This window comes from Motacilla alba, chromosome 5 (assembly GCF_015832195.1).
Source record: "Motacilla alba alba isolate MOTALB_02 chromosome 5, Motacilla_alba_V1.0_pri, whole genome shotgun sequence".
NCBI lineage: Eukaryota > Metazoa > Chordata > Aves > Passeriformes > Motacillidae > Motacilla > Motacilla alba.
This window is the reverse complement of record NC_052020.1, coordinates 46686258-46706049: the sequence shown is the minus strand read 5'-3', so window position 1 is coordinate 46706049 and position 19792 is coordinate 46686258. Positions and strand designations below refer to the sequence as shown.

The window sequence follows — 19792 nt, the reverse complement described above, 5'->3', positions numbered from 1 at the left end:
TGAGGCTCAAGGCAAGCAGTCTTCATCCATTCAGTCACTAACATTCCTTCCCCTCTCCAGAAGCTCTGAGAGAAGGGAAAATCCCAAAATGCAGCATTGGCATTGTATGTTCAACTCTAAAGGCTGCTCTTGTACATGTGGTACGAAAGTGGCCTGTTCAGATCCACTAGGAATATTTGCTGTGATCCTGCCTATGGAAGTGTCCCTTTTAGCTGTCAGAAAAGTGACTGGGAAGCAATACCTGTGCAGGCAGCTCCAAAATGACACTCTTGGATTGTAACAGGTCCTGCATTCAGATGTGCTCATTGCCTAAGCTTTATTTACAGACTGTCAGGCACTGAGTATGTGAGATAATAAATTTAATAGCACAGTGATACAACAAGTATTAATAGAATTTATCTTCTATGCAACTACAGGTGTTTTACAGGATCTAGGCAATCTGAAATGTCTAAAAGTTTGTGATTCTAAATGAACTATCTATTTTATTTTACAAGCCTGACCACCTAGTAAATGCTCAGAGCTATAAGCAAATTGTGGTCTCAGTTGATTTATTCCAGCTCTTTTTGTTGATGGTGGTTTGGCTTGGGTTTTTTTCTTTTTTCCTTTTACATTACAGCTGATTAGCTCCTGTTTTCTAGAACTTTTCTCCTGAATTTCCAGTTCTTTTCTACATAACCTTCTTCTTTCAGAAGGGCTGCATGTAGCTGGAGGCAGAAATGGGATGTTACAGGACAGAGTGTTAGTAATGTGGAGGAGATCTGTATGAACAGTTTAATCTTTATACATGAGACTGGTACTTGAGCAAAAGGAAAAAAAACCTCTTTTGGTCATTGAATGTGGGGATTAGATAATGTTTCAGAATGCACTCTGAGTGGGAAAAAGCCAAGGATTGGGGATGACTGGTGGAGCAAGACAGGTTATATTTCTGCCTCTAGGAGAGTAGTAAGTAGGAGTCAAGTCAGTGCATCATTGGTGTGTAAGTTTGAAAGGTTTGTGAGCACAAGAGGAACAGCACCTACTCAAAGCAGGGCTTTCCCAACTGTGCCTGTAGACTATCACCCAGAAGCATCTTTAGTTAACTTCAGGATAGTTGTGGCATGTCCAAAAGAACACTTGTCTGTCCAAGGGAAGTTCATTTTGATTAGGATTGGGGTTGTTTCCAAAAGCTTTTCTACATCTTGTTGATGAAGCTTGAGTTTCCTCCGTGTCACTGGCAAAAATAAGGTGTGTCCTTCTGCAACATCCTCATATGCTGGGGATACTATCAGATGAATTTGGTTTGTTTGGTTGTTTGGTTTTCTTTTCTTTAACACACTAAATTTAGTTGGCTTTGGGATACTGCTGTTATGGGCTTCGGAAATGTTTTTCTCCATCTATTCTTTTTGCACTTGTAAGACTATGCATTGTGGTAGCTTTTGAAAAAGATGGAAATTGCTGCCCTTCCCAGAGAGGAAAGCCAGTATCTCCTGATGGGACTGTACAAAATCAGCAAGCACAATGGCCTGTGAACTGTTGGTGAACTCTAAGCATTTAAACAAACAGGAAAAGGGTCCTCAGTCACTGGAGCCATGAGAAGAAAGTGCAAGTGATGGTGTCGCCCACACCGGACTTGTATCTTTCCTGTTTTCTCAGTTTTAGCAGTTTAAAAGGTTCAGCTGTAGCCCAAAACAACTCATGGAAATGGAGAACCACTGGAATGAGGACATGTTCTTTAGGTCACCTTGAACATGTCCTCAGCAGGAGAAGCAAAGACAGATGTAAGCCAGCAAAATATGGGACAATAGTGGTAGGATTCATACATGTCTAGTCACTTTATAAGAAGTTATATACATGAGCTATGTGTCCATGTCACTCTGATTCACATTCATTATATTAAAATAGCTACATTGTTTTTTAAAAATAATAACTTACAGCAAGACAAAATATGTGGTAAGATGGCTCATTTTGCTGTAAGCATGGTCCAAAAATTGTTATAGGTACTTAAAACCACCTGATTAAAAAATCACAAACAGCTACAAGCAGAATAATTCTCTTAGCATGAAACTGTATGTGGAGAAAACCTCACTGCAGCCTAGTCCTTATCCAAGTCTCAATCCAAGCCTTGATAAACTGCGAGGTCACCCAAATCCTTCAGAGAACAATTTTTCAGGATTTCCTTGCACATAAAGTTTGAATCATTTTAACTACGCTGAAGCAATCACCAAAGTACATATCTTCATATGTCTGCATTGAAAGAGTTTGCATGAGCATCATTTCCACAGAGCTGCTTGCCATAGTAAAAGGCAAGAGAGCTACAGTAATGTAGCTGTGTGTCTGTGTCCACAGTTGGGTTTTGACTAGCAGAAGTTATTCAGTTTTAAAAAAACTGCTCCTACTGACATAATTATACTGGCACGGGACTTTGTCATCTTTTGGCTTGGCCACATAGGTTTTTTGTGGCTTTAAATTCTTTATTCAGTGATGAAATGCTTTCCTTGGCTTATGAGCTTATACAGACTCTGTCCCCAACACACTACATGACAAGCAAGCGAACTTGGCAGCCAGACCTTTTCTTACTTTCCTGCAGCATATACATTCATCAGAGCTCAGGATAGAAGACTTTTTGAGCTGTATATAAAATAAGATGTACCTTCTCATAAAGGTGATTTCCTTGCTGTTTCGAAAAACCCCATAGTTATCCTGTTTTCATGGCTGGAACAGAAGAGCTTGCTGTGCTTCAGTGGGACAGGTAGCCATCTAAGCAGCGCTCTAGCAGGCTGATGCTAGCTCAGGAATCCTTGAATGGCCCTGCATGGGCTGGGCTGATCATCTGCCAGGCATTGCTGCTCTCTTTTGGAAGGTCTTTTAGCTTTTCTAGCTGAATTCCTTCTTCTGATCTCTAAAAGATCAGAAATACCTATAAGCCTCAGGCAGTACTCATTAATCCCTCTTTTCTTTATAAAATCAGAATACTGAAGCATAAACTGCATAGGTTGTCAGGTGAGTGGGGGAGTAGAGGTGAACCACGCCTTCCCCATCCCTGTTGCTGCTGTGAAGTAGGATTGCCACCAAAAGAGGCAGTTTGATGCCTTCTCTTCCTGGCTTCTTTTTTCCAGCCTGTTCGCTGCCTTGTGTTGCTATAAACAGGTAGGGAAAAGAATGGTGATACAGACTAAGGAACTGGTTTAGGCTATGAATTAAATATTGTTGTCAACTTCTGGGTTTAAGTCCATCTAAGTTCCCTTATTCTTTTCTTGCACAGCCACATGAGCACATGGTCTGTCGTGAAGGAGGGAGTGGCAGAAAGTGAGAATAAGTGTCAGTTTTTGGACGGACTGTGGCTCTGAACAGCAATACCTGATTTTGCTGACTGTACAATGACTGTCTGATTTCCAGCTGGCAAGGCCTGTCCTGTGCTGTCTCCATAGGCACTCAGTCCTTCAGAGCAGAGCAGCTGGGCCGCATCAGGTGCTAGAGGGGTCCCTCCTGGGAGCCATGGCCAGAGCCCTGCAATGGGTGGATGTTGTGTGGCTCTTGGCGATGGATAGCTGTGGTATGTTTGAATTGAGACATCAGAAATGAGCTTTCACCCCCAGGACTAACCTTCACTGATTTACCATTTAAAAGCTGCTGGCCAAGAGCACATTCGGAAAAGTTTCCAGACAATAGCTGCAGGTATGTGTTTTGCCAGAAATTAGGCAAAAAACCCATAAATTGTAGAAACTCAGCTTCTGTCACACACATCCTCTAGTGAACCACTGTGGAAAGAAGTCCTATCTGTCCTTTTGATAAATTTTGCAATGATTAATCAGTTGTAGATGTAGCAGAGACCTGAGGAAATGGCATCCCACCATGCTTCTCACACATTTCTCTCTGGCTGCCTCTCTGGTGATGACAAGTTCCACATGCTGTGCGGTACCTGGACTACTCTTTGAGTGTCTCTCTCAGGGCCCAGAAGCTGCAGGGCAGAGCATGCAGAGTTTTCCTTGTGTTCCCTCCTACCTACAACCTCATTCCAGCAGTGCTGTGTTAGCACATGGTCTGACTTGGTGGTTTGACTGACTGGATAAAGGGGAGACCTCTTCTGATACAGAACGCTCAGCCTGCCCTCCTGTCCATCCACAGCAGAGAGTAACAACTATCTTGTAATAATAAAAAATGCAAATAAAAGTAAAAACCCTAAACTGCAGGCAATGTAAATCACTTCACCACCTTCTTTCTGCACATTGCAAAAGATCCTGTTGTGACTTCTGCCGGGTGCTGAAAAAATAATTTAAAAATACTAAGAAAATATACTTCGATAACTAATTAAGTGGAGATGTCTCATATTATCCTAAAATGAATTTCCATGGAATTTCACTAACTTGTGCCACTTTGAAAGTATCCAGCTTTGTCAGAGCCCCTGTATTTGTTGAAAAGGTTAGAAGACAAGGTGTGAGAGGTTCCAGCTAAACAAGGGAAACCTGCTTTGGCCTGTAGCTGAAGCTAAGATGAAGAGGAAGATAGTTCTGATTGCTGGAGGGCTCAAGATCCTAATCAACCCTCACCCCTTTAATTAGCATGAAGCAGCTCATGAGCTGCAGCTTACAGAGTTGGGCCACAGAAAGTCACAGGAATAGTCAGCTTGCTCCTGATCAGGAATTGCATAAATATTACCCTGGGGCTGCCTGTGGTCACAGGTTTGGCATTGCCTGAACAAGCTCTGCAATGTAAACAGAGGATTGTAATTTATTTAGCAACATTGTACAGCAAGATGCAGTACAGAGGCACATCAGGTGAAATGTTTCCCACATCTGCAGTTGTTCAAGGGTTACGATTCAAGAAGTATAGTTTAAAATGAAGGCATTTACCACCTTTCTCCTTCCTAAGATTGAACCTGGTCTTTGATATATGTCATACAAGTTTGTCTATACCGGAGCAAAGCAAATTCCTCCTTTTTAGTGCATGTGCTTCATTTCCACAGGAGCTAGGAATGCACAACACCTCTAAAAACCTCCTCTCCCCCATATGGAAAAAGTACATAAATATTTCTGTCTCTGCAGACTTTGTTTTAGATTGGTCTGAAGCCGTGATATTTCTTAAAGACAAAAAGATTCAGAAAGAAATAATTTTGGAAGTTGGCTTCAGTAATTTCATGTTTCAATACATTCATATTCCATTCTGATACAAATATAAATGTTGAGCTTAACATTCTGATGCAAATTTTAATAAAGTCTAAAATAAGTCCAGTGAAATGATAGCTGAAATAAAGCACTGATATTGGAAAGACAAAACACTTCATAACAAGAAACCCAAGTCAATTTGTTCCAGGATTCTTATATTAATATGATAATGTTTGATAAAGTCTTGTATTTTTGAGTTACAAATTTTTCCAAAATTACCACGCTCCCATAAAATGTTTAAATATCAGTGAAATATTTTGCAACAGGAATCATGCTAGCAAAATACATTTCCTAATTCTAATTACTTTATTTAATAAACTAAAAAAGTGTGAGTATGATTAAGATAAAAAATGTTCTGTAAATTAAAGGTTAGAACATAGCAGTGGCAAATAAGATGAAGGAGAAAAAGAAATATATTTATTCCTCAAAGCAACCACAAATGGAGAAAAATACTATGATATAAATTTCCAAAAAGCATTGGTATGAGCTGTTTGCAGGTGGTTCCATTTCTTGCCTATTTTTCAACATACACTTGGGTCAAGATGACTGCACTGTTCATGTGATAATGACAGGAATGTAAAATGCTTTCTACCAACTCCCTAAATCAATTACCCTTTTCATATTTCTTAGGGCTTTCAACCTTTTTTCCTTTGCATGGATACTTCTACAGTTTTCCAGTACTCTGCTGAAGTTATAAAACCGCATTTGTTGTGGCACTGTGAGTCAGCAGAACTCGCTGAGCAGTTCCCACTGCACAGGGCTCCAGGGCTGCTTCACAGAAAGCGTCATCACGGAAGCATCATCTGCACCTCAGCTCAGGATTGCAGGTACTGCAATCCAACCCCTCTGTGAAGGACATCGTTATTGTAAAGACCATGCTTTCCATTCCTGGAGAGACAGAGAAAAATGTTCAGGCTGAAATCGTTATTGTTTCAGATGAAAGGGAAAAACAAAAACGAGGAAATGATACTCTACTGTGAGACAGCACAGTAATTCAGACTGAAAGATTCTTCCTCTAAAATGAAGAACAGAACAGCTGCCTCAGTATCTAGGGATGCACAACCCAAAAATTAGAATGTCAGTCCATGCTTGCAGTGCCTGCCTTCTGCCTCTTGCAAAAGAAAGTTAAATATCAGATAGCTGTTTCTGCAAACTCTGTTTAATCCCTGCAGATGAAAATTGCAAATTCTGGGAGAAGGTTTTGCAGTGAAGACTCATGTTTACTTGGAACATTTTTTCTGTGAAAGATGCGCTGACCAAGTATTTTCAATAGCACCCACAGGAAATGTGAGTACTGTGTAGAACTGTTCCTCCCTGGGAAACCAAAATCCCACGGGGCATCCACGGCCGCGCCCCCGGGCCCCCGGCCGGGCCAGGCCCAGAAAGGGGCGCTGTCTCTTTAAGGCGGCGGCGCGCGCGCCCCCTGGCGGCGGCGGCGCGGAGTGCGGGGGGCGGGCGCGGCCCCGCGGTGCTGCGGCGGGGCGGGAGCGTCCCGGGGCCGCCCCGCGAGGTGGGTGGGAGCGGAGCGGAGGGGACGGCCCGGAGGAGGAGGAAGTGGAGGCGGCTGTGAATAGCGGGCAAATGGGGAGCTGAGCGGCTGCAGCAGCAGCAGCACCGCGGCCGCGCAGCAGTAGCAGCAGCAGCAGCAGCAGCGGCGGCGGGCGGGCACGGAGGCGAGCTCGGCGGCGGGGTCCGTGCGTGCGGGCGCTGCGGGCGTGCCGCGGGGCGGGCGGCAGCGGCGGCGTGCCCGCTCGGCTGGGCGCTCCGGGGCTGGTGCGGGGAGCGGCTTCTGTGTGCCTCGGCGAGCTGCCCGCCGGTGCGGGGAAGGGCCTGTCGCGGCTGCCTGCCTGCCGGGGGCTGCCCCCGGCGCGGCGCGGCTCGGCGGTTCAGCGGGGCGGGCGGGGAGCGGCGGCCGCCGCGGCGAACCGGCTGATCCTCCTTTCTCTGCTTCTCTTCCAGCCGTCGTTTGGCAGGCGCCGAGTGCGAGCGGCAGCCGCGCTGCCCCGCCGCCCCGGACTGGTCGCCTGCTCGCGGGGCGGCACCATGCAGACCTTCCTGAAGGGGAAGCGGGTGGGATACTGGCTGAGCGAGAAGAAGATCAGGAAACTGAATTTCCAGGCCTTCGCCGAGCTGTGCCGGTAAGGAGGCGGCCCTCGCCGCGGGGATCGCCGGGGCAGGCGGCGGCGGCGGCCCCGGGATGGGGCTGGGGACGCTCCGTGCTCGGCCGTGGCCCGCGCCGCCCTCGGGCGCACCGCACTCGGTGCGTGGCTCCGCGGAGCCGGCTCTGCCCGCCGGGAGCGGGGCCGCAGCGCTCGCGGTGCCCCGGGCACCCCGCCCCGCTGCCGCCGGGCCGGGCTAAGCGCTCCTGCTTCCCGCTCACCTGGGCGCTGCCGGTCTCTCCAGGGAAACGCTATCCGGCATGGTGCAGCGTCCCCGTGGGTGTGCCAGGGCCCGGCACAGCGCTGCGTTACTGCCCGCCTGGGTGCATTTCTGCCCTCTGCTTCCTGAGAGGTCTCTGGTATTCCCGTTAAAGTAGGGTAATTTGGGGTCTTTGCGGACCCTCTTCCAAAACCGACTTATTATTGGAAGAGTCAAACGTTTGGGAAGAACTTTCCTTCAAGTTGTGTGAAAGCACGTAAAATTAGGGTCTACAGACCCCTGAGTAAGCTTGTATTCATTTGGGATGTGAATGAGACATCTGAAGATGGTATAACTGTCCGAGTTATGCATCTATTTCATGCTTTCCCAGATGTAAAGGTTAGTTTGATAAGCTGTAATTAGACTTTATCTGAATAGCTTAGAGGATAATTTTTGTGGTCTATTACACAATTTTATTATTTAATTGGGAGTTTAAACTCCATGTGGGTCCAAGGTCTTGTGACACATGCATTACAGCTACAGGTACTGAATAATAGCTTTTTATTACTTTGTTGTAATACTAAGTTTATAACAAGGAGACTAAATCAGTTTTGATAATTGAAAAATATGGTGCAAACTTTACAGAATATATTGTATGAGACTTCAAATATGCTTTATTTAAAGCATGTCATGCTAAAAACACCAGTCCCTGTGAAATTTCTGTTGACAGCACTTGCTTCTTTCTATAAAGATGAAGGAGGCAGAACAGAAAACTGTTTCAAGAAAGTGACAAACTTTTGCCTCAGTTTTTGTACTTGGCATTCTGTATTCCTTCTGTCAGACTTCAGCAAAACTTACTAGACTTTTTTAAAGTATAGAAAGGGCCACAAGTTCTGGTTTAATGTCTAATTTCATGTGGTTCTCCAAGCAAAATTCTTGTTGATGAATAATGGTAAATTTTGCCCTTATATGAGATTCTAGGTTAGTTTTGTGATGCTCAAAAATACATTTTTACCTCTATTAGGCATACAAAAAGGTTTTTAGGGCCTTGAGGTATGATATAGGCTGCTTTTTATGTCTGGAAACTACAGTGAATCTCAGAAAATCCATTAAAAACTTCTTGTATTATGTTCTGTACATTGTTATATTTAGCAATCTCCAAAAGAGACTTTTTCTCCTCTGTTGTCCTTGTTTCTCTTTTTGACCAAGTGCTTTGCTTCCTTTCTCTCTACCTTAGAAATTCCTTACACTTGTGTTACGTAACGTGGATCTACAATTTCTTTGTGTACTGTACAAACTTTATTAATAGCTTTGGGTCATCATGCTGCTGTGAAAATTGACCCCAAAGTGTCTCTCTTGCTACACTTTACTAATTTCTTGGTGAAAATTAGGCTACCTCATCCTGTACAGGCTAAGTTCAATTTGAATAGCATTTACAGACCCTGGATAGAGATGGCTGTTCATACATGCTTCTGAAAGCATTATTGATACTTCTGAAAGCATTATTAGCATTTCTGTACAAGCAGAGATAAATTTTTGGTTTAAGTATCCGTACAGTTGTTGGGGCACATTCTGCTGATATCTTGGATGCTCTGTTTTCATTCCTAGTAACTTCTATTGACCCCAAAGAGAAGTTGCATTCATTTAGGCAAAGATTTCAAGTATTTTATGGATAATATCTACTTGATAACTTGTATGCTTGTAAGCTTTTTTTGCTGTAGAAGAAGTCATGCCAACCTTAACGTACATCTTACTAGAAATCTTGTGTATGGTAAACAAACAAGACAAGCATTCTCATTCCTGTACAGTGATTCATGAGTGGACTATGTATCTGTCTGTCTACTCTATGTGCTTTATGGTGACTGCTTCTTGGAATTTATTTGCCTGTTGCCTAGGGATATACTTTCTGGACGACTACAAAGTTCAGATTTGTTTGTATGAGTTTGTAATGAAGCAGTTATATAGTCCAGGAAAGTAAGAGGAGCCTCCTAATGAACTCGTGAAGCATGCTGGGTTTAAATCAGGGGAATTATTAGGATAAGGAGAATCTATTTCTTTACAGTTAGCCAGGGTAGTCACTTCTTGTGCAAAGCACTGACATCCTAAAGAGGTCATGGACAGATATTTCAAAATCTGTTCAAAGCATTCTCTGAGAGACAGACTCGAAGTGCTAGCCTGCTTTCTTAAGCATGGCTCCAGGTTTTAGGTTAGATTGTCTGAGCTGAGACATTGGCCAGTGGGAGTGGACCAGAAGCTAAGGTGTAGCTTTGGGGTGTAGGCAGTCATGGCTTCAGCTTTCTGCTCCAAAATTATTGGGTGGGAGTCTTAAATACTTACCTCATGTTTGAATCCATCTTGAAACTTTCTGTGTAGCTGACAAGAGAGCTGTTCTGCCTGAACATAATGTCTTGGGACTTTTGCCTAATTTTTTATCCACAAGGAAATCTTCTTTTTATCAAAGGCCTTTGAGTTCACCTGCATGCTTGGTCCTCACTGTGACAGACAAGATATGTCCTACTTGAGTTGTATTCTTTGGAAAGATAAAGATGGTGGTTGTATTTACCTTCACATTTATAGCCCAGACCAGTGATCCCAAATTGTTGAGTTGCACCCCAGTGCAGACCTTAATGCTTCTACATCTCCTTGGGGGTTCTGAACAGAGTGATGAGCAAAAAGGCGTTTTTTTCACAGGCCTGTTGCAGAGAATCAGTGATTTCTGAATAGTGCCTTAAGAGCTGTTGACCTGGAGGATAGAACACTTGGCCTGTCACCTGGGAAGCCTGGTTTCAAGCCTGTAGCTGATGTCTCTCAAGGGAGACCAAACCTGAAGATGGGCCAAGCTCACTCTGATCCTCTGGCTGAACCTGCCACTGTGTATAGAGAGGGATGTGACTTTGCTCCCTAGTGCCAGGTTAGTCATTCTCCCTGCTATGTCTGAAGCACTATGGCAAGGGCATTCCTTTGGGATGAGGTGTGTCCTCAGCTCTGGTCTGTTTCCTGAAGTGGTTTTTGGTTTTTCCCAGCAACTCTTTTCTATATAAGCTGACATTGGAGCAAGACTTTTATGTTCCGTTCCACACATCAGTACAGTTTCAGTGGTGAGAAGAGAGTTTCTGTCTCAGCCTTTCTGATACGAAGGCATTCCTGTTTGAGTTGTGATACGGGGTTGAGCTCTTTTGTGTGGAACAGGGCACTTGGTACGTGTTTCCTATACTGTCAGCAATTTACTACTACTGCCAAGGTGTCATGTGCTTTTAGAACATGCTAGAACACCATGCTGTCTGCATGCCAGCATACATGCTGCGGCTGCTGTTCCCTGAGCGTAGGTCCTTGCAGGACTGCAGCCTGCAAATGTCTGGTTGGTGCATCTCAAATGGACTTGTAGACCTATGTTCTGCTCCTCTAAGATGGCACAGTCTGAGACTTTAGGTTGCTGTCTGTTGTCAAAATATGGAGTATCTATGCCCTGCTGAAAAGTAAAGCAAGGTTTCTAGGCATTCCTGACAGAGAATTTAAGAGCCTGTGATATAAGTGTGTAGTTGTGACGTTGTCATGTTTCTCTGCTGCTGCTGCTGCTGAAAGGAACAGTTCCTCCTTTCTCTAGCTGCTTAGTCTCATCTTCTGTCTCAAGCTGGGTTTAATGGTTATGCAGTTAGCAAAGACTCTCAATCCAATCAGTTCCATGCTCATCACGTTGACCTTGAAATGGTTGTCACTGTGCAGGTGCATGAACGCTAATACGAGGTCAGGGAAATGGAGATGCCACATTCCATTATAGAGATGGGAGAGCTGTTCTGTGAATGTCAGATGGTGCTAAGGACTCTTGGATGCCCATGTCATCATTTTGTAAAATATGCCTGCTGCCAGGTCTCTGTGGACATTGTGAATGAAAAGACTCCTGTTTGTGCCACATAAGGAGTGGCATATATGTGTAAAAATGCATATGTCTACTCAGAAAATGAGTTGTGTGTGATTGGCACCAGTTGAGATTGGTGAGGTGCAGCCATTTACAAATGTTTCTTTGCTTTGTAAAAGCCTCCATTTCCTTGGTAGTTACTCTGCTTGTCAGCTGTTACTATGGTCTCTTCTGGGAGCTCTGGAGATATGAGGCAGTAAGGTCACAGCAATATGAATAAGTTATAGTGATGTGAAGTGAAATACACTTCATCCAAGAGAAAACAATTTAAAGTCGCCCAAATCTAAATGATAAGCTACTTCTCAGTTATTTTGGACAAAAGCATTCATGAGTGCAGCTTGTAAGTTTGCATGGTAATATGGTAGCTTTTCTGTGTATCTATATACATAAAATTCAGAATTTTCTTTTAATGGCATGTAGAAAACAAATAGAAAAGGAGTTGAAGAGTTGCCTGAAGATGTAATTCGTGTCATAATAAATCCCACAATTTGACTGATAGAAGAACTGTACTTGTACACTCTAATGATCAGGTTATTTATGGTAAGATATTACTGTGCTGTGGATTTTGTTGCTGGTATTGTTTTTTTCATAAAACAGGGTGAGCATCTAGGAGGAAGAAGTTCCTCAGGAAATGAGAAACTTAAATACTGCCCACAGAAGGCAGTGGAAGCAGGCTGATTGAGTTATGCCTTCTAGTAAAGGCCAGTTGTCTTGGTTTTTAGTGAGCAAGCCAAATTGTCATCTTCCCTCCTTGTGAGATCATCCATGACAAAGTGATAGCATCCCCTGACACGCAGGAAACCGAGTTGTTTTGGTCCAGTTTGGATTTCCAGGTGCTGCACACTGGTGAAGACTCTTGAAACCTGAGGCCATGTTCTTGAATTGTGGCCTGCATCAGTTCTGCAGGCCTGGGATTTAGCACAGACTTTTGGGTGTGTAGCTCCCACAGAGCATCTGTCACTGTGCTGAAGACAATTTGCTAATGACAGGTCGCTGTGGTGTGTTGCTTTGTTGGGCTTTTTTCATTGAGTTATGGTGAAGCTGTTTTGAGGCTGATACCACGTCAATCTGCTGAACATAGCAACCAATAATTTTTTTTTCCTACCAAAATATTAGTATGCCTAACTTAAATTTCTTTGTGGCTTGAACTTGTTTGGGTTCTTTTTCCTTTTCTTTAGGCTAAATTGATTCTTCAACTTCTGTCCATTTAATTTTTGTGATACAGTGAAGTCTTATTTTGGCACATGAGAAATCACACTATCTAGTAATCTACCATAACATGGTAAGCACTGTTGTCAGTGCTGTAGATCTGTATGGTTCTCTTTTTCTCTTCTAAACTTTATTTGTGGTCCCTCGTGTGCCATGGCCTGTGCACAAGAACCTAAACATGAATTTTAAGACAGATTTAAGAATAATGATGGTTTGAGGGTATTAAATTAATCTGTTTCTTTATATAGCAGGCAGGAAGTATATTACATATTTTTTCCAGGAAGAACTCAGAGGATTTTCTTTAACCCCAATTCCCCACAAAAAAAACCAACTAAATACTACTTTTGTTGGATATCTGGCGTGTGCCAGTTAGCTTTTACAACCTTAAAATCCATTAAAAAAAAAGTATGTCTGTTGATCAATAGCTCCCATTGTTGGTTGTGTTAGTCTGAAATTCTATATCATGAGAAGTAACTGGGGGCTAGATGGGTGGGTAAGTTGCTTTGACATCAATTCTTAACAAAGACGACTGGGCTAATGGTGGAAATTATACCAAGCCATGAGAAAGTGTTGAACGTAGTAGCAAAGAAGGGTGTATTTCTTGGAGCAGAAGTTCACTCTATTTCTGGCTTCCTGCTCCTTCTTCCTGTAATGCGTAGAGACTTTACATTCCAGAAGAGCTGGATATGTGTGCATTTTCTTAATCTCTGAGAGCACCTACTGACAGGCATTCTTCTCACACAAAGCTTACGGTGTTATGCTTGCAGAACCATTTCATGGGAACACAGCGCAGCTGCTGGACAACAGAAGTGGCTTTAACAATCACCCTTTCATAGCAACTCAGTTTTGTGGTCTAGCAATCATTTACCTCAGGTTCAGGAAGTTTGCATATTCCTTATGGCACATCCCTTTACCACAACCTGTTGGAACTGATATGCAGCAAGGAACAATAATAAGCCTGGTCAGGTGGCAGCTTTCCTGAGAAAGATCTGCATTCTTTTGCAGATCACAGGCTGAGTACAAATTGACAGTGTTGCCAAAAAAAAGCCCTAAAAACCCCAAGCAAATGTCATCTTGGGGTGCGTAAGTTGGAACAGAGCCTGCAAGGCGCATGAAGTAGTGTGTCCATTCTGCTCAGCTCTGATAACGCTGCTTCTTCAGTGGCCTCACCTACTGCCATTGGTCTAGGGCATGGCAGTTCAGGGAAAAGGGCAATCAGCTGGGAAGTGCCCTAAAGAGAGCAGAATCCTAATGCCCTAAAGTGAGAAGAATTGGAGGTTTTGTAAATACAGTGTATTCTACTGTGCTGTTCAGCATAAAGAAGAGGCTGGAGATCATCTTGACTGTAAAAAGCTGTTGAAGGAAAGAAAAAAAACCAACACATGCTCCCCCCTCTTCTGCCAAGCATATTCCCCAGTTCTGTTGTTGGTAGAAGAAAAAGTAGTGGCCTTCCACTGTGCCAAGGAGGGATGATAGGGAAGTGAAATAGAAACTGTACAGGTAGACAGTGGAATTTTTTTCTTGAGACCTCTACAATCACCTTGGACAAATATGCTGGGAATGATACAGGCCTGTAGTGCTGTTTCACAGCAGAGATGTTGACCTCTCCTGAGGTCAGTGCTGTCCTGGTTTGGTTCAATCTGTAATAGTGCAGAAGGTACCTTAGAAACCATTCTGAGTGTGCATTAATTAGCTTGAAGTCCCTTGATTATTTTGGGAGCCATGACTTGGGAAGTCTAAGCACCCAGTCTAAATGTGTGCAGATCTCTCGAATGTAGAGGCTTAGTGTGAGTAGGGTGTCAGAGATGACAGAAAGTGTTTCCTCTGCCTTAATGTGCTGCACCTGGGAATTGATAGCATATCTCCTGATACTGACCAGATAAAGGGCTATTCATCTCAACAGCTGACACTTTTTGGTGAGATGACTTTTCTTGAACGTGTTCCAAAGAAAGGAGGAAGAAGTGCATGTGAAACACACTGAAATAAGTGTGATAATAGATAAAATAAGCACCTGGGCTGGTCACATCTGTGGCACAGTGTTGTAGAACAAACCCTCTCTTGTCTGATTATCTTCTGTTTTCTCATTCTTGGGTTCAGTGTTCAGTCCTTGAAGCAATGGCTTGTTTTGTACTGATGGGATTTAACTCTGCTCAGAAGGAGTTATGTGCTTTATATGATCAAGGCAGAAGCTGTTGATACTTCCATGCTGTCCAAATACTACAGAAATGCTAGCTAGTATTCTAGCAGAGAGAAATGTCTGTCTGCAGAGAGAAATCCTGTTTGGGGGACAACCCTTGTTCTTTAGGAATGGCTTTCAAAATGACTGAGTTTCACTGGAAGTGTCCTTTATTTCCTAGCAGAATGTTTTTACTTGTAGTTCTTTCCTCCCAGCTCCAGTTCTTGGGCTAATTTAACCTGGGGTGCGATTGCCACTCATATAAAATAATTCTTGTGAATTTGGAACCTAAGCACAAGTCTGCTCTTTCTCCCAGTCAGGGTACTACCTATGCAGGCAGCAGGGTGTACACACATTGAGAGGTTGCTCTGATCTGTAGAGTGGAGAAAATCATGTTTCCAGATCTAATGGCACTTCTAGGAAAGTAATTGGCAGAGTCAGGCACAGGACTTGGAAGCAGGTTCAGTTGACATCAAACTGTTTAATCTGCCCTCTGATGCCAGTTAGTGAAGATTTGTAATATGTCTTGTCTTATAACATACTGCTGAGTCAATTTTCCTTGCTTGGAAAAATTTGAAGTTTGTCCTTCCTCCTCAGAAACAGGCTTACTTTTGCTCTTCATCATAACCCTCACAGACTTTTCTTTCTTCGTGTCAAAAAGGCATCTTTGGTTCTTTCCCTCTGTTGCACACTGGTCCTGCATGTCCAGGCTGGGTCCTGAGGCACTGCCTTGTGAAACTGAATTCTCCATAGAGCCACTGGCAAAGGAGGAAAAAATAAGTGAATGAGACATGTCTGTAGCAAAATACAGAATACCAAATCTTGAGCTGTGAAGTCATGATGCTCCTGCCTGTCGTTCTGAAGCCCCATGGTTGTCTCATCAGACTACACCACAAACATTCATGGATATTGAGTGTCCCTCCTCAGAGAGCAGTAATCAGCTAAAAATTAGTGTTTCAAGAGACCCAGTTTGAGTTGAATGTTTTGGCCATAAGCAACATAGATGTCCTTTTCTGAAATCTATGTGTTTTAACATGCTGGTGATTCTTTGTGCTTTCTGTAATTTTCTCCCTGGTGTTAGGTATGGATAAATACATGTAATACTGCAGTGTGCTTTGTTACAGCAGGAGGAATTAGTTCAGAGGATTCTCTGGAAACCAGGCCCTTGACACTGTGTGTTGTAAGGCTTAGTAATGACTCTTGCTGCCTAACCTTGATAAAGTTATCTTCATGTTGGGGTTGGGGCAACTGGTTAATAGCTGATAGAACAAGTGATGTCTGGGGTGATTAATGGTGCTGGAAGGAAATGATACCATGAAGGTTCACTTACAAAATGCCACGCCTAACCTGTTGGCAGCCACAGTGCTGCAGTCCTTTCTCCCTGCCATTCTGAAATTACTTTTGTCATTTGGTTAAAAAAATTGGTGGGATGACTAGGCTTATTCCTTGTCTTGTCACCCTGCTTTCCCTACAGGGATGATAACTGTCATCATTTGTACCGGTGGGCTGGGAGACACTGCCTGCTTCAGCAATATGGTGTGTTTTAGTGAGTCCAGCAGTGACCATTTAAACCCAATGGGGTATGGATGTTTGAAGGAAAAACTTGGTTATTTCCTTGTAGTTAAAATACAGTCCACAGAGATGAACTTAATACAGAGCACTGTTGTTCTTTAGCTCTGCGTGTCGTGCAGCTGCGTGTAGATGCCGCTTTGTTCAGGAACATGCTGTTCCTTTGATTACAAAATCTCGTCTCAGTTTTGGGGAATTTACAGGCTGAGGATCCAGCCTCCTGTGCCTGCTGTCACTGGACTGTGGTACAGTGCAGATGGAATGGGCTCTCCTTGCTGCAGTTTGAAGGATGAGAGGGTGGCAGCATTAATGGTGAGGGTACTTCCACCCAAGTTCATCAGTATGTTTTGCTTTGTAGCAGAGGCTGTAATTGCTTGGAGCCATTAGGGGTGACAGGCCAGCTGAAGAGTGTGAGGACAGCCAGCCAGGACCTGAAGGGATAGTTACAGCACATGCTTAGGGGAAGTGTGAGGCACAGAGCAAATGTGTTCACCTTCCCATTGGCAGACCCTCTTCTCTCAGTCACTTTTAGAGACTTTGGTGGCAGCAGTTGTGTCCATGGTACCACATTTAGTCAGCACACATGGATCTGCTCCACGTGAACCTTTTAATGCATTTTTGAACTCACTTCCATTTCTGCCATCACAGGAGCATAGAGAGGCTGTTGGCATTTGTGGGCAGCTCTCTAGTTTGGCCGTGAGTAGAAACATAAGCAAATACAGAGTTGAATTTGCTGTATTGTCGGGAGTTTTTTTGTTGGGTTTTTGTTTTAGTGTGTCTGTTTTTTAAGCCTGTAAAGGAGTAGATATTACTCATTTTTAAGTGTGTATGTAGGTATTCACTTTACAAAAATACCCTGGCTCTTGACTAATTTAAAAAAAAAAAATTCAGTCAAGTTGTCTTGCAAAGTTCAGATGTCAGAAGTTCTTCCCCAAAAAGAAAACACTTTCCTGCTAAAAATAAAAAAACTTAGTTCCTCCTCCCTCTTCTATAAGATTTGTTAGAGTTTAGAATCCATCTTCTAACTTAATCTAGTGCATGGTAATCTGAGACTTGAAACCAGCAGTGGAGGGGTTTGTGGAACCTAAAAGCCCCTTGTAACTGAAGAGAGAAGAGTGTCCGGATCCTCGTTTGCTGCCTGATGAGGTTAAGTGCTAACATAGCAGAGGGGCACTCTCAGAAAGTGAAGCACTGTACTAGTACTGCCATAGTAACAGAAGCCCTGTCTTTTCTAGCATTTATGCCAAATGTGCAGTTCATTTTTTAATAAAATCTGCACCTGACTTTCATCTTATATTGAGAGCATCAAGTTTTTCTGGTCTTCCTATTGATTTTTTTCAGTTTACATTGCCTTTCTCTGGTCTGAAGTATGACTCTAAGAGTTGCTTCAACACTGCATTCTTTTACTCTGTTATCTAAAATGGAGTTCCTTTGCCAGTCAGTCTTTCAGCACAGATGTGCAGGTCCTCAGCCCAGCCTCATGGTTTTAGAGTTACTGTGCTGTCTGGAACAGGTATACGCCGATAATGTGTTGAGTCATGGTGTTTCCAGCGTGTGTAGCTTTAACATAAGTGTCCTTTGAGATAGTCTGGGTAAACTGTGTTATCAGAGGCTCTGTACAAGGCACCCTGGCATGACAGAGCTGTGTGTGAAGCTCAGCATTGAGATACACTTGCTAGTTGGAAGGGTGGGAAGAGAAGGATAGAGGGAGCTTGTTCTGAGGTTGCCTGTGGTGCTGCTCTTGTTTTGTTGACAAAGAGGGAGCTTAATTCACTGGAGCTGTCAATCTGGTAGTTTTCAAGCCTTGAAAGAAAACTCCTGTAAAACTGTGTGTAAGAGGGAGGAAAGGAAAAAAGAAATAAGCAAGACTATTATTTTGATGAAAGATTAATGATATAAAAATCCCCCCACAATTGTAGTTGCTGACCTCTGCACTGAATCTAGTAGAAAAGGGAAAAGCCTAAGACTAAAAGGGAAGTATTACTGCTGGCATATTGGGTTGGTGCACTGTGTGCTGGGGAAAAAGTACGTGATGATAGAATTGAACAGCACCCTTTGTCTCTTGGTAGAAGTTTTATTTTTCAGAACCTTATAAGGCTTGTTTAATCTACAGAGAAAAATAGTTTGTGCTACACCTTTAGTTGTTCTGGTTGTGTTAACTGCAAGTGGGAACTGGGGCTATAGGAGGAGAAAAGATCTATTTGCAAGTGAACAAGCACTGGATGGGGTTATATTTTTTGACTTTGTGGCTTGGTGTTTTGGTGCAACCTTTCATTCTGCCTCAAGAAATAGGTTAAAGTCCAGGGACTTTGTCCAGCTTGAAGTGAATTTTGAAAAGAGTAGGTCTTTTTGTGACATTTTTCCTGAACCAAAATTTTAATACACTTAATATACAAAGTACCAGCTTACTACTAGATAGGGGACTGAAACTCCATTTTGTTTTTCTTTCTCTTTCTAATGCTATTTTAGGCCCTCAGTTTGCAGCATCTGGGAGGATGTGTGCTTCAAATTTTGGTTTCTGGTTTTTTGGGTTTTTTTCTATGATTCAGTAGAGTGAAAAAATCTTTGGTCACAGGCATCCACCAGTCTAAATTACTTTTATTTGGGGCTAACTTAGTTTCAAGAACTCTCTAGCTAGTTTCCTTTCTGATTCCTTTTTTAGTGCAATGTGACTAGCTTTACTCCTTTTGTATGCTATAGGGCATTGATCTTCATCACTTTTATTGCTTACTAGTGATGGATTGCCCATTTTCAGCTGGTATTGCACCTCAGGGTAGAGCATTCTTGCTTTTCAGATCAGAACTTGCTTTTTCAGTAAAGATAGTGGATCTTGTTATTGTCTGGTCTAAATGTAATTTAAAGGCTCTCTTAGATATCTTTAAGTATATGACAGGTTATCGTTGCTTCTGGGTATTGTAATCAAACCACATGGATCTTTAGTATATAGCTCATGTCTCCCTGAGAAGGCTCTGGAGAGTAGAGAAGACTTTGCTTGATTGGTGCTGGTCAGCTGCTGTGTTTTAATTGTGAATATTTCTAAGAGACTGGTGGGATGTAAGTGCTCATTTGAGTTAAATAGGAGTGGAGCCCACAGTGTGAGGACTGAGAAGTGATTGACTGAGCAAGGCATAGGGTCATTGGGGAGTTCTTTTCTCTATGTAAAATAAGCTCAAGTGCATAGCAGGGAATTATAATTGCAGCAGACTATCACTTCCCGGTGTGTTGTGCTGACCACCACCTCTTGTATTAAAAGTCTTTCCTCATTTTTGTGCCACTGTGTTCAGTGGTTTCCTGATCAGTGAAGGGCTGCATCTTGGCTCACAATAGCTATTGTTTGGGTGGGGGTTGGCACAATATTTTTGTGCTGTGATTTGATCCCTGGTTTGTCTTGAATAATCTATTAAAATGTAATGCTTAATCCCT

At 43.0% G+C, this 19792-nt stretch overlaps 1 protein-coding gene across 5 annotated transcripts in view; it reads left to right on the top strand.

Annotated features, from left to right (window-relative positions):
* ITPK1 (inositol-tetrakisphosphate 1-kinase) overlaps positions 1-19792 on the top strand; it is a 153431-nt gene that overhangs the window by 5199 nt on the left and 128440 nt on the right. The window contains exons 2-4 of one of the 5 annotated variants that reach the window (XM_038137735.1): positions 5772-5968; positions 6314-6428; positions 7101-7279. In XM_038137735.1, coding sequence (XP_037993663.1) covers positions 7185-7279 — 95 coding nt within the window. In that variant the 5' untranslated portion in view covers positions 5772-5968; positions 6314-6428; positions 7101-7184. Of the gene's footprint in view, positions 1-5771; positions 6429-6654; positions 6958-7100; positions 7280-19792 lie in introns of those variants that run through there. The other 4 variants (XM_038137734.1, XM_038137732.1, XM_038137733.1 and 1 more) reach the window with 4 other exon arrangements.